Below are 25,181 nucleotides of genomic sequence, written 5' to 3'. Positions count from 1 at the left end.
CAGAATACTCTACTGCGGCCAGAATCTTGTTAATGTCATGGTGTGTTCTCACCTCAGAGGCTGGAATCCTTTCCTGCAACTGCTTCAGCCACAGGATCGAAGCCCGATTAAAAAATGATGCCGAGGATGCCGCTTGGGCGGACCAGGCAGCCGCCTGGTGGCCCTTGATGAGAGTACGTTCCGTCTTCCTCTCCTCCGGACGCAGGGATTCCTCAGAGGGACCCGAAGCAGGAGAAGGAGATGATAAGGCCACCACCGGTGCGTCCACAGGGGGAACCTGCAAAAGAGAGGCATACTCCGCCGCCAAGTTAAATAAGCGCCTATCTAGGCTGTTAGGGATAGGCCCTGTACTCGGATTCTTCCATTGTCTTTGTAAAACCTCTGTAAATAATTTAGGAGCCGGGACTATCTCGGTTTGCACCGTGGGCACGTCAAATAAGGAAGAAGAAGCTGTTGAAGTCCCCGGTTGAGGTTGGTCTGAGGCTGCAGGAAGACCCAGCCCAGTGGTTATCTGGGCTTTGTGTAAGAGGGACCTGAACATCTGGGGCCGGAACAAACCAACAAAGGCAGGCTGGTCAGGCGCTAAGCCCTCATCCTCCGACAAGTCATTGTCTATGATTGCCTGGTCTTCTTCCCCAGAAAGAGAGCTCTGGCTGTTCCCAGAAGGAGAAGCTGCCCTAGCCGGAGCCTGAGAAGAAGATAGAAGGGGCTGAGAAGTAACCGAAGGTGTATGGCGGCTTAGGTATTCTGAAACTTTCGAAGATGCTTTCTCTTGCAATCCCTGGGCAATGCCCTGTCTTATGGAATCCGCAATTAAGCGAGCTAAGGCCGGGGTGACATCCAGTCTCTGCTCTGAGGGGGCCTGTAGCTCCGGATGTTCCAACTCAGTAGAGACAGCTCTAGAGATGTGATCCCCTTGGGCGGGAGCTACCACAGGAGTGGCAGTTGGAAAAACTGAGGCTGTGTCAGGTACACAGGAATCCCCTGTAACTGAGATATCAGGAGAGAGAGGAGGAATAGGAGAGGGTATTGCTAAGGCCTCATCCCTAGCAGGAGCCTGAAGAGATTCTGGGTTTGAAGGATCCTGCGTAGTCGTTCTGGAGGAGGAAGCTGCCTTATTGCATGCTTTCTCTATGGCCTTGTGCCTCCTCTGTTCATCCCTGGACATAGGTGGTTCATGGGAAGTACTCGACTTAGATTTTTTTGCTTGTGAGCCAGAGGAGGCCTCCCTCAAGGGGTCTCGCTGATGGTGGTGGCGTTTTCCCTTTTTGCCCTTATTAGCATTAGAAGTATCAGCCATATTGATTACTGCACAAAAAATGGCCGCTGGGACAAGATGAATGGTGCACAGCCGTGACACCAAAATGGCGGCTAATTAGTCCAAGGCTCTAAAATGGCGGTTCCTCTCAGCTCAATAGGCCCGAACTATCCCAAAGTACTCACTGCGCCCAATCGCTGAAATGGATAGGGCAACGAGCCCAAAGTGCTAGCCAGCCGGTCGTAGCACCTGAAATAGAGCCGAGGCCGCCCACGCGCCAATTGAACAGGCGCTATCCTAAAGCGCCGTGCTTCGCTCCTCAGCGCCCACGCTGTCGCCGCTATCCCTTTTAGCCTCGCTTCGCTGTCCAGAGGCTAACGAGAAAGGGATTCACAATCCAAGTGCTAGCCAGCCGGCAAAGCACTGGAGAAGAGCGGACTCCTGTCACACGCTCAATTTAGCCGCCGGCGCTCGATCTAATTATGCCTCCTCTCAGCTGTAGGGCGGAATGGCCGGCGCGGCGGAGCGAACTCGTGCGCGCGGCGGGTGGATCGCCAGCCGGCAATCCACCCAGCGAGGCAACAGCGGAGCTAGGCAGCTACAACGCTGAAAGAAAAATCAGCCTCGCTTCTTTAAAACGTCCTTCTAACGCCTTTTCACTTTCCTAGGTTTTTTTTTTTTTTTTTTTTTTTGTAAACTGTAGAAGTCTCCCTAAACACGACCGGTCCTGACTCGACCGAGTCGAAAAACTGTCAGTCAGCAGGCAGGAGGAGGGACTTCCGACCTTCAAGATAACCCGGTCCAATAAGCAACTCTGCCAAGTCACCACCCATCCTGACTGCCGTGCCCGACTGGAGGAGAATTGTTTTTAAAACCTCTCGCATATACTACTTTCAAATTCTAGGCAAATTAAAAATTAAAAAAGGAGGCATTTGTGTTTGCACTTGAGGGACTATATTTCCACTATGATTGGTAGGATCAATGGATTGTCAGCACATGGCATGCACACACGCACACACAGATCTACTGTTTGTTTTTCTCAAAGGAAACTTGCCTCAGTGACAAACATGAAGTAGAGAAAAATAGATACAGGCATTTATTGGTAAGAATTCAGGTTGTGACTGAAGAAAATAAGATGAGGCTGAATGGTTCCCAGAAAGCGTCAAGCCTGCAGCTTCCATTCTGAAACGAAGAGACTGTCATGTGTAAGGCCATTTTTTATATATAGCAAAATGTCAGGACATTGTAATCTGTAAATAAATATTAGTGTGCAGAAGTGAATGTCTTCTGAGCATGGACTGAGCATGCAGTGGGCCCGTCAATGCAAATAAAGACAGTCTTGAAAACAAATTTAGAAGCATCCAGCTCTCAACAGACCGACTCTTTCAGTCCTGGCCTGCTACTATCTCTAATTCAGACATTGCAAGATTTCCTCTTGGTATCCAAGGAACTCACATATTTTAATCCAGTTAGTAGGCTTTGTTCAAAACACTTGGAGTCTTGTTTTCCTCCTTACAACCATGCAAACAGCAATGCACTTTTTTCCTCCTTTAGAATAGAATAGAGCTGGAAGGGATCTTAGAGGTCTTCTAGTCTAACCCCGTGCTCATGCAGGAGACCCTATATCCGTGATGGCGAACCTATGACACACATGCCTGAAGTGGCATGTGGAGCCATGTCACCTGGCATGTGCGGCATCGCCCGTTCCTCTTCCGGGTTTCTGGCGCGCATGTATGTGCAATGATCAGCTAGCCTTTTTGTATGTGGCAGTCCTGAAAACTGGAAGAGCTGGTCTTCCGTTTTCCTATGTGAGTATGCGTGCGCATGCGCACCAGAAACCCAGAAGAGTAGCTGGCTGAAACCAGAAGTTCAGTAGCTGAAACCGGAAGTTCATTTTCAGGCACGTGCATGCGCCCTGGGCAACTCCTGTTCCGGGTTGCGACACTGATGCCTATGCACTCCCTTTTTAGCACTCAGTGCCGAAAAAGTTTGCCATTACTGCCCTATACCATTTTAGACAAGTGGTTGTCCAGTCTTCTTAAAAACTTCCAAGTGATGAAACGCCCACGATTTCTGAAGGCAAGCTGTCCCATTGGTTAATTGTTCTCACTGTTAGGAAGTTTCTCCTTAATTCCAGGTTGCTTTCAACCATTGTTTTTTGTCCTGCTCTCTGGTGCTTTGGAGAATAATTTGACCCCCTCTTCTTTGTGGCAGCCCTTCAAATATTGGAATACTGTTATCATGTCACCCCTAGTTCTTCTTTTCTCTAGACTAGCCAAACCCAAATCCTGCAACCGTTCTTCATATGTTTTAGTCTCAAACCTTTGATCATCTTAGTTGGTCTTCTCTGAACTTTTTCCAAAGTCTCAACATCTTTTTTGTAGGGTGATGACCAAAATGATGACCCGCAAAAGGGGTTTTATAAAGGTTTTATAAGGTTTTATAAAGGGGTAAAAAGCACTTCACATGATTTTGATTCTATGCCTTTGTTTATACAGCCAAGGATTGTATTAGCTTTTTTGGCTGCTGCTGCACACTGCTGGCTCATATTCAAGTGATCATCCACTAGGACTTCAAGGTCCCTCTGACAGTTAATGTTTTTGAGTCAGGTTTCGCCTAATCTGTACCTTTGGTTTTTCTTCCTAAATGCCTACATTTTCCTCCTTCACATTGCCATCTTTAATTATCTAATGCATTTATTTGCACATTCTTTCTTCTTTGTTTTCAGGATTGGCTGAAACACACACATTTCATAGTTCAGTACAAATTTAATTTCACAACAGAGATCATTGATTACCTTAATTTCACCAATGAGCTATTGGAACTACTTAATTCATAGAGACATACACACCATTTCACCAGTTCTGTACTACACAGTTTCTGTGCAACAGCTTCCAAACCCAAGAGCATAAGGAATATACTTCACACCTAACCATTTAATGTGTTAGACCATAATATATACAGTTTCTGCTTAACATAATGTGTGAGCTCAGCCACTGTAATTTGTAAATCGTGCCTTATAGTTTTATGTTTTGTGTGAATCAGGCCTCCAGAGATGTGTTCAGCCAAGGACCATGTTGTGTGATAATCTGTTTGCCTACTTCACCTGCCCCTGCCTTCTCCAACCTTTCTCAACCTAGTCTACGTGGGTATGTTGGATTTCATCATCTATTGGTTATAACAAATGAACATAGGAGAGTTATGAGGGGCCCCATGCAGGAAAAGAGTAATTTGCTTTGACTGGCAGCAATTCTCCAGAGCCCCGGGCTAAGATCTTTGCTATCATCTGCTTCTTGATCCCTTGACTTGGAGAAGTTAGGAACTGAACTTGAGGAACTGAACACCTCTGTACACAAAGCATATCCTGTAATATTGAACTATTCCTGCATTAACCGAGGCCAAAAAAATAAAAAGATATGTTCTATCTTCCAAATATCTGAATGCTACTCCCTGCCCTGGGGATGGGATGAGCAGAGAACTGTGTACATCAACCCACGTGAAATATAGCACAAGGATTTTGCTACATTATCTCACCCATCGTGTTTTTTCCCCCCCGTACTCTGAAGCAGCCTCGAAACTCCACATAGAGTCATAAAAAATAAATTGCATCAAATCACTGGGTGCAATGGCATGGAATGATGACATTTGATCACAACCCCTGCTAGGTTAACTGGTGATGAAGGAGCTGTTGAAGGACACTTGCCTGGGTAGAAATGAGAGAGAAATAGAAGACCCTACATCTCTATAAAAGCACACAAAGGATTCTGATGGGAGATTTCGCACAATTGCTAACACTGAAAAGCCACCATGGGATATTGTTTTGGCAGAGAAGCGATTGGGCTGACCTGATCTCGTTATCTTGCAGTCATGCAACAAACCCGTTAAAACTAGTCCAAACCTGATCAGACGTGTCACCCCCTGGTGACATTTCACTTTTTTGATTAAGATGGCAAACTTGCCATTTTAACCCAAACTGGCTGAAAGGTCTTTGTTAAACAGTAACAGGTATAAGTGGAAGGCTGGTTTCTTTTTCCCTGGAGTCACCTAGAATTACAAAACTTACTGTAAGCTGCGGAATTACAAAAAAAAAACAAAAAACAAAAAAAAAAAAACAAAGAAGATAAATATTTAGCTTGCCAATATTTTCTTGGAATCCATTGGTCTTTTATAGTCAAAAAAGGACAGAGATGCCATTGTATCCAAATTATCGTATTTTTGCAAAATTTTGCAAAAGTCTCCCGACCATTCGAAATACAACTATTTCAGAGATCTGCAGCAACCTGCCTTCTCCCTGCTGCCTAAGCATAAATTTCCATTAAGCAACAGATACCCAGAGATCAAGTTACCCCATGCCTATACCCCAGAACCTGGGGATGGCCTATTCTTATTCAACACCAGGAAAAAGAGAAAAGAGTTCTAAGCTCTGATACAGTTAGTCCTCGACTTACGACCACAACGGAGCCCAAAATTTCTGTTGCTATGTGAAACATTTGTTAAGTGAATTTTGCCCCATTTTACGACCTTTCTTGCCACAATTGTTAAGTGAATCGCTGCAGCTGTTAAGTTAGTAACATGGTTGTTCAGTGAATCTGGTTTCCCCATTGTCAGATGGTTGCAGAAGCTTATCACATGACCTCAAGGCACTGCAACCGTCATAAATATGAGTCAGTTGCCAAGCATCTGAATTTTGATCATGTGGTCATGGGGATGCTGCAACGTAAGTGTGAAACATGGTCACAAATCACTTTTTTCAGGGCTGTTGTAACTTCGGACAGTCACAGAACAAACTGTTCTAAGTCGAGTATTGTACTGTTCTAAATGCCTCTTCTCTTTAAGAAAAGAAGGGAGGCAAGGAGAGGATAACCAGTGTGGAAAAAGTCTAGTTAGATTTATCTGTGTAGAGACAGTAAGCTCTGAAATTAGCACCTGCAGATTACCACAATACATATGCACATCTACTGTACATTGTAAATTTGTTCTTAGAGCAAGCAGCAAGCTTCTAAGTGCCAGGGCACAAAGGTTAAAGGAACCTAGTGGCTAAACAATGGGATGGGCAAAGAACAGGTGTCCACAACTCGTACTTTGAAGAGGAGGGGAAAAAAAAGCCAGCTGGTGTTTTGCTGCCATGTATTGTAACAACCATGGAAAGTGGCTTAGGTAACTTCAGCAGCTCCAATCTCTTTAACCAGCAGGTAGGCAATTAATCATCTATTCAACAGGCTTCTCTGAGGGCCCTATTTTCGTGACTCTTTTTTATTCAAAACAGGTGTATTAAAAATAACATTAAAGTGCTTGGATTGCAGCACCAACAGCATGAATTTCATATGCTGCTTTGCATTACCCGTCCTCCACCAAATAAGTCTTCTGTGTTAGCGAGAGACTAGGGCATACTTCAGGGAGAATCTATTACCACTCAATGCAAACAATACGAAACTAATTTTCATAGGGAAGAAACCGGGTGAGAAACAGTCCCAGAGGCAATTTGTTCCTGCCAAAGAATGAACTTTAGTGGCAGGAGTAACAATCAAGGTGGTTTTGTGTTTGTTGAAGCTCACAAAACCTTTCTTTAGGTTCTGCACCTTTTGTTTTGCATATTTCCAGCAGAGGACATTGCATATTGTCTGTGTAGTTGTCACTGGCCAGTGTTGATCGGTCTGGAAAATAATGCTAGACTAGACAGACTTTTGTGCTGGTTACCCAAAAAGCCCTTCATAGGCCCTGCTTTTCTCCAACAGTTTCTGCCTTCCCAAGAAAAGTAGGCAAAGTGGGTGCATGTCAGGTCCCTTCAATTAAACAATTTTGTCTGTCAGGCCCTAGGAAGTGTACCTTCTCCATCACACAAGCATCCCCTCCAAGACCTGTATGTTCCTCACCCTGATAATATTCTGAAAATCCCTGAAAGTAGGTCTGTTCTATCAGGCGCTGCAGTAGTTTTTGAGACCGTTATTGTAGGGGTCCCCAATGGCCGGTCTGAGGCTCTCTACCAGGCCGCAGCCTGTTCGAAACCGAGCTGTGGAAGTGGTGGGCTAGCACGCGTGCACGAAGCTGTATTTGTGAAAATGGCGTACAAGCAAAACCATCCTTTCCCCCACCCCCATTGCTGCCGCTGGTCCACTGAGCTGGAAAGATTGGAGACCGTTGCCCTATTGGTTTGTTCTGGTGTGATGTATTTGTTTTCTGTGATTGTGCATTGTTTTATGTTCTTTTTTATTTCATGGGGGGATTTTTAAATGTAAGCTGCCTAAATCTGTTTGGAATTCGGTGGTCATAACCCATCCCAAATTACACCTATCCCTTAGAAAGTTCTTTAGCACGAAGGGAGGCTCAGCCAATCTCACAGTACCGTGTTTCCCTGAAAATAAGACCCTGTCTTATATTTTTTTGAACCCTGAAATAAGCGCTTGGCCTTATTGCCATGAGCTCAAAAGCCCGATTGGTCTTATTATCAGGGGATGTCCTATTTTGGGGGAAACAGGGTACATGTTGTACTCTGACAATAAAGGTTTGAATTGAATTAAATTGAATCTAGCACTCCAGCTCATCTTTGCCTTTTTTTTTCTGAACAGGTAAGCACATTTTTAGGTGAAAAGAACTGGTTGAATCTAATTACCTTTAGCTAAAAATATACAGGTAGTCCTCGACTTACAACAGTTCATTTAGTGACTGTTCAAAGTTACAACAGCACTGAAAAAAGTGACTTATGTCACTGTTTTTCACACTTACCACCTTTGTAGCATCCTCACGATCATGTGATCAAAATTCAGATGCTTGGCAAACTGACTCATACTTACGACTGTTGCTGTGTCCCAAGGTCCTTTTGCAACCTCCTGACAAGCAAAAGCAATGGGGAAGCCAGATTCAGTTAACAACTGTGTTACTAATTTAACAACTACAGCAATTTGCTTTTAACAATTGTGGCAAGAAAGGTCATAAAATGGAGCAAAACTCACTTAACAAATGTCTCACTTAACCACAGAAACTTTGGGCTCAATTGTGGTCGTAAGCTGAGGTTTCTTTTTCCGTGTACCTGTATATACAAGAACCATTTAGGCTTGAAGATATTTATGGATATAATAAAGGTTTATTAATACGCAATTAAGGTAATTTATGTAATGTAATTTATGTAATGTAATATGCAATTAATGTATTTTTTTAACAGTAAAGCATTGTTAAACAAATCATGTTCATCACAATGTACAAACCCATTAGATGAATGAAATGGTAGCTACTTCCAATTTTGTGAACAGGTATTTCTCTAGGAAAATTCAGAAGGGAAAGGGGTCACAGTTAGAAGCAAAAGTGGGCACAACTGCTGTGAGACTTATCTTTACTATACCAATAAACAAAGGAACTGAAAACTCATTTGTTTCCACTCATTCTTCTGCCCCAAAATGTATATGCTCCCCTCCCAGTATCTTTATAGTTGGTCACCAAAGGAAAGAGAACAATAATGCGGGGAAAAACAGTATAGTACAGAACCAGAAAGGAACCATCTTCCAGTGGTATCCAGAAACCTTCTGATTAGGTTTTATCAACCTGAATTCAACCACCACAATTTTATTCAGAATTTAGACTGACTAGTTAAAGAATTAATGCAGTTTTTAACCACTGTTGCATTAGACGGCCCTCTGGAAGCCATGGTGGTTCACGAAAGAGCAACTTTATAGTCTGACTTTATTCAAAAGGAAGATGACAACGTGCAGAAACAAGTCTTAATTACAGTTCATTTGCAGCAGTTTGCATATACACAGCACTCAATTTTGTGCACAATAATAAGACATGTTTCCTGGACTGCAAGTAGCCACCTGGAACTTTGCTTGGGGTTTTAGATATTTGTCTTTATTCTAAACGTTATGAAAACAATGCAGTCTCTCTTGATTTATTATGTGCCATGACTCCTAACCATCACATAGATTTTCTCCATGACAATCTATCCTTATCCATTCTTTCAGGTTTCCCAACTGATTGTCTGTCTTTCTTCCTTCCTTCCTTCCTTCCTTCCTTCCTTCCTTCCTTCCTTCCTTCCTTCCTTCCTTCCTTCCTAACGTGGTTCCGGATTTCAGCAGCTAATGTTTAGCATTGTACAATTTTGGACCTTAGGAAAACTTTTCACAATTTGTTTTCTTGACATGTAACCCCTCAACATTGTAAAAAGGAAGACTAAAAAACACAATATATGCACTTCATGTGATTAGTACAGGTAATTCTGGATATACAAGCCCAATTGAGCCCAAAATTTCTCTCACTAAGCAGACATTTAAGTGAATTTTGCCTCATTTTATGGCCTTTCTTGACACAGTTGTTAAGTGAATCACTGCAGTTGTTAATTTAGCAACACAGTTGTTGAGTGAATCTGGCTTCCCCATTGACTTTGCTTGTCAGGAGGTTGCAAAAATTGATCACATGACCATGGGGCACTGCAATCGTCATAAATATGAGCCAGTTGCTAAGCATTCAGATTTTGATCACACAACCAAATGCTGCACTGGTTGTAAAAGAGAGAAAACAGTCATAAATCGCTTCTTTCAGTGCTGTTGTAATTTCAAATGGCCACTAAATGAATGGTTATAAGATAAGGACTACCTGTATGTCATAGCATCCTTAGGGAAAGGAGTTTCTTTATTCAATCAATTTGTGTATTTCACAGGGAGATGTATTGTTGAATCTGAATGGAAACAGAAACCAGAAACATAACATTACTACTGGATGCTTTATTCATCTTGATGGAAGTTTCCTATGTCAATGTTCAGGACATTTATGGGTATGTCTCTAAAAGGACAGCTGTTTCCTTCAGCGTTGTAAATTTCAAAGTCAATATCATGATTTTAGATTCAATATTTAATGATGTATAATTATAAACTGAAAATTTAATCAAATATTAAATATGTTTTGCTCCTGTTCTTAATTGTCCTACATTTTCTTACAATGCAGCCTATCAATATATGATTTGAGGAGGGGGATAATTTTTCATCTGGTTTATCCCAAAGCTTGAGGCTGGTTAGGGCTGGAAAAGAATGACTGGTTATTCAGTCCTACAAAGGACTTAAATCCAGATCTTCCTCTCTTAGACCAGCAGCTTAATCACTGCACCATGCTGGTTATTGGTAAGCTAAGATATACGGAATATCTAAAATTACACCAGCCTTTCCATTCATTCCAGTGTTTTCTCACGGTTCAAAGAAGTGTGTTGCTTTATAGCAAAGACAAAATAAAAGGACTGGGTGACAATCAAGTAGAAGTGCAAATGGAGACCCTTTCAGCAAGAAATAAAAAGTGAATTGCAGTCAATGATTAATATCGGAATGTTTCAGTTCAAAACAAATGTTGATTTCAGATGATGATGTGACGGCAAGGAAAATGAGACCTAAGATTAAAAAGGTTGGGATTTTCACTGTTCTAACAGCCTGATATCTGGCAGTCCTAGTTTCTAACAGAGGATTTCCAGGATTGCAGATCCCTGTGGGGAAACTCTGGGATCTCTTAGATTAGGTTACACTAGGGAATTTTAGGATTTAAATGGCTAAGGTGAACAGTTACAGCAATTAGTATGAAAAGGGCCACCAATGCTAGGCATAGGAGAAGAGATTAGTGGAGTGACAACACTGAACATATGGCATTTGTGGCAAAGTACATCTTGACAAGATCAGATTGGGGAAGGCTGAATTGCACCTTTGAAGGAATGGGTGGTAAACCATAACTAGTTTTTGATGTAATTCAGAGGCTACAGCTTTGATTCCAATTTACTAATAAATGGACTATATCAATCAAGGTCAGCTTTCTGCAAAACTACCCACTTACACTAGTTGAATTTTCAAAGTGAAGTATCATCATGGAGAACTAGTTGTTTTTATTCCTATTAGTAGCCACAAGCTAGTGGAGCAGGCACAACTCCAAAGATAAAGTCTAGGCCTGTGTATATTATATTAGGTATGGGGGATAATGTATTCTTCCTCAACACGGTGCTTCTTGGAACTACTGAGCACTATGTACACCTCCTTGGGTTGTGCAAATTAAAGGCAGGATTTAAATCTAAATAAATTATATACATTCCCAGATACTGTGCCTTTGTCCAAGTTAAAACAGGAGCTATTTTTAAGAATATATCAACGAGTTGTTGATATGTGTAGCAAGTTTTTCCTCTTTCACTATGATTTTAATTCACATCAATTTTGATGAAAATTTTCAGTTTTGTCTGAAATACATCAGTTACAAACACCAGTAACTTGTCTGAAATTATTAGCAACAATGTCATTATTGTCGTGGGTACCAACTTCACAGCCATGTCCCAAATCCCAAGAGACATCAACTCAAACAAGATGATATTGCTGTACCATAAGTAAGTAGTAACCACAAAACTACTTCTGCATTATTATTATTATTCTGCATTATTATTCCAACACATGCTTCATCTGTTCAATGTTTCTCAATTGATATATTATTTGTGAAATCTTTATTTTCTCCTGAGTTCCAGGTCAAAAGTAAGATGTCCTAATGTCTTTGCCCCTAGGAAGATCAGTGTATCATGCAAAGGCTGCTTGGTGATGTAAGTGCCACTTATCTAAATGAGATTTATGCACACTTGTTAGATGGAGAATAGTGGCAGTTCTTTGCATGTGTGGGTGATATAAATAACCCATTATTTATGGAAACAATATATTTGGAAGAAGGTTGTTTCAAAGCAGATAATGGTACTCAATTTAACAACCAAAAGTCTGGGCCCTTTTCAGAAGTTATGCATACACGCTGGAATCACTGGCTGCTCCATATACATACAGTAGGTTGTAATTGGGGTTTTAGATGCTAATTGTGTGTGGAAACTGGAGAAAAGACGGTTTCAGCTGAGGAAAGCTCAAAAAAAGAAGAGGACCATTTTGAAGAATTACAATAGAATACAGAAGATAACAAGTACACTTTAGATATGGATTTCTCCTTTTACTATTATACAGGATTTCATTAATAAATGTATGCATATATATACAAATTTATGCTTAACATTTTTAATCAATCAAGCTGGAACCAATTACTCTATTTCCCATAGAAATATCACTTTGAATAGAGCAAATTTGAATAATGCAACCATTTCATGGGATTCATTATCTACATTAATCGAGACCTACCTGTATGGTGCACAGCTGCTTGATTTTCTACAAACTCAAAGATTATTTCCACACGAGAGATGTAAAGCAATAACTTTCTTTAAAAGAAGTCACAGAAAAAATTGAGAAGCATACAGAGTTAGAGAACTTACAAACACATAATAAATGTCTTTAAACTCTTTATGAAGTTTATATACTTACTGTGCGAAGCAAAAATGAGAGTTTGCTTTTATATCCTAGCTTTTAGAGGTGGAAAAAAAGACTCTTAAGTCACACTTTCCTATGTTAATTGTTTCAATTTGTTTTCTGTGATCCATTGTTAAGGTGCTGCAAGTCACATCTCAGAAGCATAAAATACAGGTCTCCAGTTCTTAATTTCACACTTGTGAATATTTTTTTCAGGAAAATACAAAATTATTTCAAGTATAATAAATACTGTTCCTTTTGTAAGGCCCCAGAACCAGCAAAACCTGGTAACGGGTTGCTGTGAGAGTTTGGATCAATTTTTTGCTGAGAGAATAACTCAAAATCTTGATTCTCCATGGGCAGAATCAAGAAAGAACCCTGTGATATTGGTGGGATTTCTCTTATTCTGTGAATCCTAAGAAAATAGAAAGGATACTGGACAGTATGAGTGCCGCCATTTGTGAACTGGACCCCTGACCTTCCTGGTTCCTTCAGGATGGTGGGGTAGATTTCTCCTGAAGAAGCCTTTCTGGATCAGTCAGGTGCAACAATTATTATTCATTCATCAACTAACTTCTTCCTCTAGGGAAGGTTCTAAAAAAAGTGATTTTCCAACTGCAAAGCATCCTGGAAGTGGTTTATTTGGGTTCCTTTCAGTCAGTATTCAGATTTGGCCATGACACAGACCCTGTAATGGTCGCACTAGTGGGTAGATGAAACAAAACTTCAACAGGAGGAGTCTATCCCTCCTGTTCTGTGAAATCTTTCAGTGATATTCAGTACTATCAACTATAGTATCCTTCTGACTCCTCACCACCACCATCCCAGGCTGAAAACTGGGAGCACTGTTTTGTAGTGGTGGGTGGATGGTTCCAGTCAGTGATAATTGGAGAATAATTGCCTACTCCAATGTCAAATGCTATAGAACAGCGGTGTCAAACACAAGGCCCGCGGGCTGGATGCGGCCTGCAATGTGGTCAGATCTGGCCCGTGGGCCGGCCCCTGACATTTTCCAGGACGGTCTACCCAATGCAAAGAGGAAACATGCCAGCAGTTTGGGCCACCCAGTCGGCCATGCCCACCCAGGCCCCCGAGATCAACCATAGCCTTGATGTGGCCCTCAATGAAATTGAGTTTGACATCCCTGCTATAGAAGATCTTTTCTGGCTCTGCCCTAATATTTAACATTCATACGAAGCCACTGAAAAAAGTAAACCATCAGCTCAGGAAGAGGTGTCATCAATAACACAAAGATAGATAGATAGATAGATAGATAGATAGATAGATAGATAGATAGATAGATAGATAGCTAGATAGATAGATTTGTCTATTTATCTATATATTTCTATCCAGGTCAAGCCTTGATGGAGCAGAAGTCCTAATTTTATATCGGGAGGCCATAATAATTGAGGGGAGGGGGAGAACTGATGATGAATTCCCAGCAGAAACTATCTGGCTTGGTAGTTCTGGAAGGACAATACTAGCTCTGAAACAGCAGATATCCAACTTGGGGGTCATCCTAGACCTAGATCCATGGTTACTATTGTGGCTAGAGGAGCTATACCCAGCTTCAGTTGCTGAAGCTTTGATATCTTTTCCTGGAGAAGAAAACCCTGGCAAAGTGACAAACACCTTGTCACTTAGATTACTGCAATTTGCTCTACATGGGGCTGCCTCAGAACTCCTTGCCACCCACTTTAACGCTCCAGGATGTTCTTGACCACACCAATTTACAATTTATTTACACTTTTTTCTGAGTAGGTGGGTTTACTTGCAAACAAAGCAGATTGGCCTACAGCCACAAGTCATTTTTTTAATTCTTAAGTACATGAAGTCTGAATGTGGCTGAAAGGTATTTTGAATTCAATCAATTTCCTGTTTCATTATAATATTTTTAAATAATTAAAACTGCAGCCTAAACATAGTTATTTCACAAAGAAAGAAAAAAAACTAAAAAAGATGAGAAACCTTTTCTATGTAGTTAGCAAGATTCTGGAAAACATAGAGAAGACATATGGGATCCCTGCTATTAATAAACAATTGAATGAAAGTATTTTTATGAACTGCACATGATCTTCCATTATTATATTATGAAACAAGAACAGACAACTTTTTTGAAAGCTGGAAAAAGAAAATATTTGTTTTCATACTCACTTTTTACATGAACATAGATTCAAACTACAAGTTGGATTTCTACTTACAGAAGCTTAAATTTTTTGTTCATTAAATACCGGTACACTACTGGCATATTCTTGCTCAAGGCAGCTCACCACAAATCATATATTAATACCTTACCAAAAAAAGATAACCTAATATTTTCCTATCTCATCACCGCTTTGTAAACCTGGATGCCGCTCCATTTTAGTGGACCTGAACTATGCAATGCAGCATTCTGGGTTTTTTTTTCCTCAAGCACATCCAGACATGACATAATAATCTGCTATCTACTAACAAATGGTTCAGATATAGTCAGTCACAAAAACTGTTTGACAGTATGCAACTTAACACCCATGGTAGACTATCAATACTCATTATTTGCAATGCTGAAAAACTTTTGGGTGGAGGAAGGTTGTTCATTCTTTGTTGTCATTTTTTGATATTGTTTCTGCTATTATTTCTAATTTAGATATGCAATTGTTGCTTCTGTTGTTTTTCATAACATATTTCTGACAATTTCCTTTGACCAAGAAAAATTTTAACTACGGCAATATAAAAATAATAATCATGTATGAAAGGCCTCAGATATTATGCATCCAAATATATTCACATCTTCTTCTATTATATTATCCTATTTGGCCTCATTGCTCAATATGTAATTTAAGAACCATGCAACTGTTCCTCAACTTTGAAATATGCATAGCTACCCGGATTTCAAAAGGAATGAGAGCCGTGTAAATGGGTGGATCAAAATTATTCTGTTAATGTTATCATTAATTGTTTTTGACATAAATAAGCTCTGCTTTCTTTAGTCACTGTTGTCAGATCATCTCTAAACAGCAATCAAGACTCAGCGTGTATTTAATGGGTTGTATTTATTTTACATAAGAGACTTTACTGACACCTGAAAAAGGATTTCATCCTGTACCATAATTCAAGATTGTAACATAATGTATAACAACTACAAAGAGAAGGATGAAAATGAGAGCTGAGCCTTGAATACAGTTTTCTTTCAACTCCCATGTAAATTCCAATATTCACCCCTGAATTCCTTAACATAAGGGATCATGTTCACCACTTACAATGGTAAATTTGGGCTCAGATCCAGCTAGTCTACCTGTCTAATACTGATGAAAAATTAGGCGCCACCAGATAACAGTAGTGATCAGAAAGCTCTTTCAGAAGCTTGTAACTGATAACAAATGAAATTAGTACACTGTTTTAACTAAAGGTCTTCTTTCCACAGGATGCAATAACAGGAAGATACAGACCAGGGAGTTGACAGTCAACCATCACCATCTGTTTCTCTTCTTGGTTTTGTGAAATGCACATTTCAATTCCAATTTGGTGAGGTTGGCAAATAAATGGAATATCCAGCACAGATATAAAACTCATGTCCAGGACATTTATTAAAAGCAAAACAATTCATAATGAGAATTAAATACCGTCTTTATTCTTTCAAAATGAAGAAATCGTTTTCCCCAAACTAAAATCCAATTTTCCCTGAAACTAGTAGTGGGTAATTATTTTGAGGTTATGGATCGTATCTCTCTTTGGTTTTATTCCATTCTTTATGTCCCTTTGGTTTTATTGCATTCTTTTTCTATTTCATTTTTGTGCCACTTAGCAGCAAGTAGGGTAGTGATGTCACCAGAGAAATAGGGTTGGGATTTTATCACACACATGCCTTTTCTTTTTTTCTGCTATGTTTAGACTACTTTTTTAAAAATGAAATAAAATTAATATGTTAAATCTTCCAGAGGCTTGCCTCTATTTTATCTTTTAAGAAAAAATGGAAAAAAATGCTAATTTTTAAAAATTTGCCACCAAATTCCAATAATGCAATGTTGAGGGGCATTAAAAAATTGAAGATTGCCTACCCATGGGTGCCCAAGTGGTATCTAGTACTCAGGTCCCCCACTTATTCATCCAAGAAAGCTTGCTCAGGATTATGCTTTGTCTCTGTTATAAACAGCAGGTATGCTGGGATGCAGTGAGGAATTTTCATGGCTTTCTCCTCTTCCATAATGTGGGTTCACTGCTTTTAAATTTAATGGAAACAGTGCTATTGCACTGGATGACTGGAGAAGCACTGAGATGTTTCCTGCCCTTCTAGCAAGCCCCCCCACTCAAGATTGCTACTCAATCACAGCTAACAAGAGTAAGGAATAAGCAACTCTAACCCTCTCACAGATGTAATAATAATGCCGTTTACGTTGGTTTTCTCAGTACAAATTGTAAATCCAGGTGTTGTGTTTACGAACCTTAACTGCTGTCTATGGCTCAGTATTTTGTTTTAACTGAGGTATTATGGCTTGCTCAACAAACCATGGCTTAGGGTGACAAGGGAACCCAACCTCAGGATCATGGAAGCAATAGGGAAAAGACTTGCTGGGCCCTTCATCCCAACAATTCTACTTAAGACTGCTGCTTCTTTGCTCTCATTAGTGGAAGGGAGGCAGACTTTTTGTTCACTTCTCCCAGTTGATTAGGGAAAATTGGACGAGACACCTGCTGGCTGCATGTGGCCCATCGGTTGCCAAACCTTTCTCTAATCCTCTAATCCTTCATCAACAGTATGAAAACAGAGCAAATTAGTAGATTGGAGAACGATTCCTGAAAAAAGAATAATCAGATAAGAAATGTAGATATGTTATTTTTATTTATAAAAAGATCAGACACAACGTGTAGAGGGTGGATCCTACATGTTAAATGTTAAATTTAATTGATCACTTTTCCCTCTTTTTTTGTACGCTTTTTTTCTTTTTTATTGTTGTTAGGATTGAATGTACGCTTTTGTTTGTTTTACTGTTTTGTATTTTATCTTTTATGATAAAACAATAAATATTTTTTTAAAAAAAGATCAGACACAACATGGTACTACAATAATATTTAAGTACAGGTAGTCCTCGACTTGTTCATTTGATGACCATTCAAAATTACAGCAGCACTGAAAAATGTGACTTATGATGGTTTTTTATAGTTACAAACCTTTGCAGCATCCCCATGATCGTATGATCAAAATTCAGATGCTTGGCAACTGGTTCATATTTATGACCACTGCTGTGTTCCAAGGTCATGTGATCACCTACTGCGACCTTCTGACAAGCAAAGTCAATGGGGAAGCCATGATCATTTAACAGCTGGGTTACTAACCTATCAACTGCAGTGATTCCCTTAACAATTGTAGCAAGAAAGGTCATAAAATGGGGCAAAACTCACTTAACAACAGAAATTTTGCGCTCAATTAGGGTCATAAGTCGAGGACTGCCTGTAACCAAGAACAGCATATTTTCATTTTAAAATTTATTCCACCTGCTTAAATAAGAAAGAAATTCACGGGCAGCAAAACATCCTGTGATGTCTGAGCAGACTTTCTTTCAACTTTCTCACAAGCAAATAATGTGGACTGTAGCAAATTTCGAAGATTGGCACCAACTGAATAACCCCAGAGGATGATTTATTTATAATTTTTGATTTTGACATGGTGAGCAGAGGATGAGATACGGTTTCTTCTTAAATATTTAATATCAGCAGCAATAAAGTGATTCCCTGTACATTGGTAATATTAATAAAAGATCATTCTTACATGGACTTCCAAACATTATTTTTATTCCAAACTCTACGGAAGCCTTTCTGGGGTTGTTCAGAAGTCCTGGTTCTGCGATAGACTCTGATGAAAAAAAAAGTTTCTTTTTTAGTGTTCTTTTTTAGTGTTAGTGACTGCAATGATAGGGATTTTTATATGGTACATGTGTCAGCTGCTGGCTTGCTGCTCTTGTAAAATTTTTAAAACAATATATAGGTTAGAAGTAAATTGTTTTGTGAAATTTCCATGCTTTTTTGCAGGGGTTCCTTGAGACCTGAAAATTATTTCAAGGTTTCCTCCAGAGTAAAAAAAGTAGAGATCAGTTGCTCTACTAGATTCTGGGTTTCTACTATACTGTAAACCCAAGGAGTTGTGGCAAATTTGAAGTCTGTCCATTGGTAGCCAAAATTTTAATCAGAAGATTGTAGCACCATCGAAAGAAATGTCAACCTTGATTACTCCATAACTATAGACCTCTTTAGGAGGACCAGATCTTCTAAATGAACTAGAGTTGTGATGTGTTGCCTCCTAACTCCTAATGATATCAAAGCCAGGGGTGAAATCCAGCAGGTTCTGACAGGTTCTGGAGAACCGGTAGTGGAAATTTTGAGCAGTTTGGAGAACCGGTAGCGGAAATTTTGATTATTTCAGAGAACTGGCAAATGCCACCTCTGGCTGGCCCCAGAAGTGGGATGGGAATGGAGACTTTGCAATATCCTTTCCCCAGGAGTGGGGAGGGAATGGGGATTAGGCAGTATCCTTCCCCTGGAGTGGGGAACTTATTAACGGTGTGTGACTTAAATAGGCTAAGGGAGTGGCCAATTATCCTTAAGCCTTACTCTCAAGGACACCTCCTCCTCCTGAGTAGCAACTCCTGCCTTTTGGCAGCCCTACGTGCTTGAGCATTGAGGAGAGGCTCCTCCACTTCGTTATCTCCACTTGAAGGAGCCTCTGGAGGTTCTGAAGGCCCTGGCTGAGTCTCTGCCTCTGGCACCACATCCTCTTCAGCCTCCTCGTTGTCCGACGCGAGCGCCGGCTGCACAGGCTGCTGGCGTGACACCACACCAGCCTCCTCGTCATCGGGATCAGCCACGATCCATGCAGGCCACTGGTGGGCCACAACAGAGATAGATTTTTTTCTTTTTCTGACCCAGTATGCTTTGGCATGGGGTTGGGGCAGACATAGATATTAATTTGTTTTATGTAGAACGATTATTCAGATTTTCTGTATTAGCAGGATGGGCAGAATCACAACTTTCAGACTTCCATTCCAACATATCTAGAGGATATAGGGTTCTGGAAGGCTGTTCTTAGCCTTGGTATTAACCTAGAGCAGTGATGGTTAACCTTTTTGGTGCTGAATGCCCAAAGCACACAGGCACGCGTGAGTACAGGTGCAGGTGCCCGAATCCCCAAAATGCAATGTGAGCGCCCCCTGCGCATGCGCCCCACCCACGTGCATGCATCTCCCCCACATATGCCCCGGCTCCCCCGCGCCCCATTTTGGCTTCCAGGTTGGTGCAGGAGGCTTTCTAAGCCGAAACGGGGCATGTGCCCTGTTTTGGGCATGGAAAGCCTTCTGCACCAACCTGGAAGCCAAAACGGGGCACGAGGGTGCCACATGAGGCCCTCCTGCACACTATTTTGGGCCTGGAAAGCCTCCTACACTAACCTGCACCCCCCACACACATGCACCCCTCTCCCCACACATGCATGTGCGCATCCCCTACATGCGCCCAATCCATGCGCATGCACGGCAGAGACCCAAAGACCATTTGGCCAGCGGGAGGTGCATACACATGCGTGGTGGAGCTGGGCTGGGGCAACAGCTGGTGTGCCCACAGAGGCCTCTGTGTGTCACCTGTGGCACGCATGCCATAGGTTCGCCATCACGGACGTAGAGTAATGATATGAACTGACAGTCAAAGGAACAGGTTATTATCACATAATGTCTTGTAATAACAGGAATCTTCAGTACAGTATTTATTAACTACTTTTCATTTTTCATATATAGAGTATATATTAGGCCATAAATAATATGAAAATTATAAAATGCTACATCCGATGATCTTCAACATCCATAGGGTAATGTGACCAGATTTCAGTAAAATTTCCTTTTTCTTTGTTTTACACTTCTACCCTGGGTACTTTTATTTAGGTCAATGCATTGGAGAATGCAGGCTTAATATTGAATGCATTCAATTTATGATTAAGAAACGTATCTGTTTCTTCACCTCTTTTCCAAAATATCGGAACACTCCATCTCCTTACTGCAGCATAGAAAATTATGAGTTTGAAGAGGGCAAATTTATCGTTGCCTTTACCCAAAGTGAACAGAAATCCCACAAATCAGAAATGATTGTTTCATTCATATGCAAATACATATCTTTTCAGGCTCTAGCCATATTGACACATGGGAAGAAGCCCGTTTAGTTCAACAGGATTAGCTTCAGAATAGACATATATAGGATTGTGTTGTTAATTCTTAATAGACTGCATGATGCAATCCTTGAATTACATTTATTGGGCAAGTTGAGGATTACTCTTGAATATGTGAATAGAGCGAAACCACTCTGAAGAGGCTGTCTTGCAGAAACAGACACAATTATTTTAAAGAAAGAGGAAGAAGGAAATGGGAGGAACCATCTAGGGCAGTGGTGTCAAACTCACGGCCCGCAGGCTGGATGTGTCACACACTGGCCACGCCTACCCCCATTTTAGCAAAAGGGGGGGGAAGTCACGATAAGTCACATGACGACAATGCTGCAAGTTTGACACCCCTGATATAGAGGATGCCAAATGAGTAAAACAGCTCGACTGGTGTGAGTGGCAGTCCAGCACACGCACACATGCAGTTTGATGTGCATGAGTTGAGCTGTATGTGTGCGCCAACCCACCACTCATGCGGCCCAGTTCTGAATAGGCCACGACCCAGTAGTGGGCCACAGCCCAGGGGTTGGAGACCCCTGATCTAAGGGAAATAAGTTCCTAAGCCTGCTGCATCATGTGATTTTCTACTTAGTGACCATGGCACTTACTGACCAAGTTGCTGTTGCCAACTGTGGTCTCTAAGCAAGAACTACCTGTAGTTTGAAGAAAAACTGGGGAGCAACAGAATACTGTAGGAGGAAATGAGAATTGTTAAACATTATTTTCTCTCTACCTCATTCTGCTAACAAAAAGATACAGTTGGTGGAACACATTAGCTGAATTCCATTCTTTTCATTTCATTTGTATAAATGCACTCCGATGTTATTGCAAGTCTTATTTCTCTTTCTCTTTTAATGTTGCACGGTATGATTTCACAGTTAGGCCAATATTCCTATTCTCTTGTTTATTATCGTTGTAAATTGTTATTATTAATTATCAGTTCATCAAAGGGATTCTATTTTCCCAGTGCAACAGTACAGAATACATAACAAAAAATGCAATCTATTTATATCTACATATGGGTATGCATGTATAAATGGCCAAAAGTAAGTTCTGCCTTACATTCATATTCTGGGATATGACAGAAATTCTATATAGTCTAGGAGAACTTTCCCCACAGTGGGATGGATGGATTGATTGATTGATTGATTGATTGAATTATTGATTGATTGATTGATTGATTGATTGCAATTTATATGCCGCCATTCTCCCGAGGGACTCAGGGCGGTTTACAAAAACAATATCCAATACAAATCACAATAAATTAAAATCAACAACCCAAATTAAAAGAGTTTAAAATTATAGCAATGTACACTCATGGCGGATCAGCTAAATTGACGAAAGAGCCACGTCTTCAATTATTCCATGGATTCAATTAATCCATGGAATAGCTTGCTTCCCAGATTTGTGGGTACTCCTTCAGTGGATGTTTTCAAAAGTAGACTGGACAACCATTTATCCAAGAAGGTATAAGGCACGGGTGTCAAACTCGCAGTGCCACATTGCCATCACATGACATTTCATGACGTTTTTTTCTCTTTGTGGAGCTGGAGTTGGCATGGCCTGTGCATGACACATCTGGCCCATGGGCCGCCAGTGTGACACCCCTGGTATAAGATGTCCTGCCTAGAAGAAGACCGAGGTCCCTTTCAGCCCTATGATTCTATGTTCTATACTCTAATATGGGCACCCAACTCATTAACATAGGTTGGAAATACATACTAGCAAGGAAATACATACTAGCATATTAACCATCGCTTGACAGCTCATTAAATAACTTTTTTTCCCTCAGAAGCAGAAATAAACATGCTTTACTAGCATGAACATAGAAGGAAGAAGTGATACATCAAATGGCTACTTGTAAACACAATATATATTTTTTTTTTTACAGGTCAACATCTGAACTTTCAAGGAGACACAAATACAACTATAGCCTTCCTATTTGTTTTTGAATTCCAAGTATAAATCGAGTTTTTATCTGAAACGGAATATTTTAAAAGATTGAGAGCCACTTATCAGAAGATGCGGAGAGTGCCTACTTCATAATGATTTAGCTTTTTAAAATCAGCAAATCAGTGCATATAAGGATACTGCAGGCTCTCATGACCATTAAGATGTGTTTCAAAGAATATTATCCTGATTTTTGTTATTAAGAAATTAGAATATTATTCTAAGGAAATTATTAATCCTTGAAAACTGTTCCAATGCATAATCAGAACATTTACAATTTACTCCAATAGTGCAATCAATCATATTCCTGTAGACAGGCTATGCCAGAATTTAGACAGACAACTTATGAATTGCTTTAAAATTATATTCACATTTGCTTTCTTAAAGAAAAAGTATCCAAGTTCATCAGACATCTCTTTCAAACTACTCCTATATATAACTTTCAATCTAACAAAAGTTAGACTTTGTGATCAAAGAGACACCTTGGCTGCAATTGCCATTGCAAATCTATACTTAATCTAACAATAAGAGTCTTTAATGAAAGTCCAAGAATATAATACACAAGTCTATGAAGGCAACCCCTCCTACAAGTCAAATCTGACTCCTGGTGATTTCATAGATACAGGATAACATGTGGGATTTTTGGCAGCAATATGGAAGCAGTTTGCCACTGACTTCTTCCCTGATGGTTCTTCCTTTAAGTACTAACTCCAATCCTGTTTAAATTTCGAAAATCAGCTATTTTATACTAAATAAATTCTGTTGATGCAACACAATGTAGGATCACATTTGTACAAACTGGATCTAAACCCTTTTAGGTATATCTCACCAATCATTATTCAGGCTTTAGATAACCAGACACCGATCAAGATTTGCAAACTTCAATTCAGATTAAAGCATATTTCCCGTTTATGGAGTTACAGGAATCCTTTAATCCCTATATACCATAACTTCTACAGTCAGGATGGAGCACAAGTAACAAGAAAGCATGCTTAAGATATAATTCCAGCCGCAAATTTCAAGCAAAACTTTCATCGTGGGGAGAAGAGGACGTTGTACAGTACATCAGTTACTTTTGTTGGAACTCTTTGGATTTTTTTTCCCGACACTTAATAAACTTGGAAATTCTGAGTTTCTCTAAAATAATAGCATTACTAAATAAAAGGAGAAAGACTTAATCGAGTCCTTCCTGCTAGATAGAAAAGCTATTATAAGTCAGCATTCAGGCGTGCTATACGAGGCATCCGCTTTCCTCGCCTGTGGAATCGCTCTTCGCAGTCGGCTCTGAGACAATCACAGAAGGCACTTACCCGTGAACAGGCGCAGCATACCAAGAGCACCCCTGGGCGCCGCCATTTTGCATAAACACGCCGGTCACGTGGGAGCGGTGTTACACTCCCACCCATGGCCCGCCACTGAGCCGGGAGAAGACGGCAATTCAAGCGAAGGAGGCAAAAAAGGGCGCGCGAAAAGGGGAGGGGAGGTGCCGAGAGGAAGCCACGCCCCTTTCTCGGCTGTTGCTCGTCTTCCTTTCACTCGATTGCTTGGAGAGCAGGTAACGCGAAGGTGGTTCCCGCCCCCCCCGCCCCCCCAAAAAAGGCAACTTGGATTTTCTCGGGTTTTCCTTGAAAGTGTTTCGCTTTTTTGAAGAACCGAAGAAGCTTCTTGAATGAAAAGCGAAACGTCTTCAAGGAAAAACCGAGAAAGTCCAGTTGCTTGCCTTTTGAAAAAACAAAAATATGCTAAGGTTGTCCTTTGGGACAACCACCAGATGCCTGAAAATCTCCATAGACAAGAGCAAAGGGTTTGCAACTGTTGTGCAGTTAAATTAGTTAAGTTAGGAGCCTTGGTAGTACAGTGGTCTAAAGCACCCTGTTATTAAGACCAGCTGCCTGCAATTACTGCAGGTTCGAATCTCGCCAGGCTCAAGGTTGACTCAGCCTTCCATCCTTTCTAAAGTAGGTAAATTGAGGACCCGGATTGTGGGGGCAATAAGCTGACTTTGTATAAATATACAAAAGTATGAAGGCTGTTGTTTAGCGCATTGTAAGCCGCCCTGAGTCTCCGGAGAAGGGCGGCATATAAATCAAATAAAAAATAAAATAAAATAAAATGCCTATGGAGATTCTCAGTCATCCATGTCATGGTTGTCCCAAAGGTGCTTTTTCAAGAGGAAACTCGACTTTCTGGTTTTTCTTTGAAGACGTTTCGCTTCTCATCCAGTCAGAGCTGAAGAAGCTTCTTGGATGAGAAGGGAAACATCTTCAAAGAAAAACCAGAAAGTCCACTTGCCTCTTGAAAAAGCACCTTTGGGACATATTGTACAGCTGTAGTGGAAGCCAGCAGCATCCCTTAGGCGATGTAGACAAGGATAGTTGTGTATCTTTCTCCTTTGAAGGAAACCTTGAAATGTTTCAATACTCTTGGTTTCTTAGGACAAATCAGCCCTTTTTGAACAGCGGGGGTGGGGGGAGCGCGAATGCAATTGAGTCCGAAATACTCAAGTGAGTCCCGA

At 40.6% G+C, this 25,181-nt stretch overlaps 1 protein-coding gene and 2 long non-coding RNA genes across 9 annotated transcripts in view; 1 reads left to right on the top strand and 2 right to left on the bottom strand.

The window, feature by feature from the left end:
- The window catches only part of LOC117671518 (uncharacterized), a 103,488-nt gene extending 86,366 nt beyond the window's left edge, over positions 1-17,122 (top strand). Inside the window, exons 3-6 of one of the 4 annotated variants that reach the window (XR_004592923.3) lie at positions 4,304-4,407; positions 9,906-10,019; positions 11,445-11,594; positions 15,944-17,122. This is a non-coding gene — a long non-coding RNA (uncharacterized LOC117671518). The remainder of the gene's footprint in view (positions 1-4,303; positions 4,408-9,905; positions 10,020-11,444; positions 11,595-15,943) is intronic. The other 3 variants (XR_004592922.3, XR_004592924.3, XR_004592925.3) reach the window with 3 other exon arrangements.
- The window catches only part of METAP1D (methionyl aminopeptidase type 1D, mitochondrial), a 92,914-nt gene extending 68,778 nt beyond the window's left edge, over positions 1-24,136 (bottom strand). For 2 of the 4 annotated variants that reach the window (XR_015731840.1, XM_034427342.3), the window contains exon 1: positions 23,977-24,133. Coding sequence is in view for 2 of the 4 variants with exons in the window: in XM_034427342.3 (XP_034283233.2) it covers positions 23,977-24,022 (46 nt within the window). In the remaining 2 variants the exon portion in view is untranslated. Of the gene's footprint in view, positions 1-23,976 lie in introns of all 4 variants that reach the window. The other 2 variants (XR_015731841.1, XM_034427333.3) reach the window with 2 other exon arrangements.
- Positions 5,772-12,604, bottom strand: LOC148116594 (uncharacterized). Its single transcript, XR_015731843.1, has 3 exons — positions 12,556-12,604; positions 9,842-9,923; positions 5,772-9,738 (listed from the first exon to the last, which is right to left on the bottom strand). It is a non-coding gene; the product is annotated as an uncharacterized LOC148116594 (long non-coding RNA).
- Positions 24,137-25,181: the final 1,045 nt, after the last annotated feature.

The sequence above is a fragment of the Pantherophis guttatus genome, chromosome 1 (assembly GCF_059756535.1).
Source record: "Pantherophis guttatus breed Tessera chromosome 1, ASM5975653v1, whole genome shotgun sequence".
Classification (NCBI taxonomy): Eukaryota; Metazoa; Chordata; class Lepidosauria; order Squamata; family Colubridae; genus Pantherophis; species Pantherophis guttatus.
Note: the sequence above shows the minus strand (reverse complement) of the source record. Positions and strands in the feature narration are given on the sequence as shown.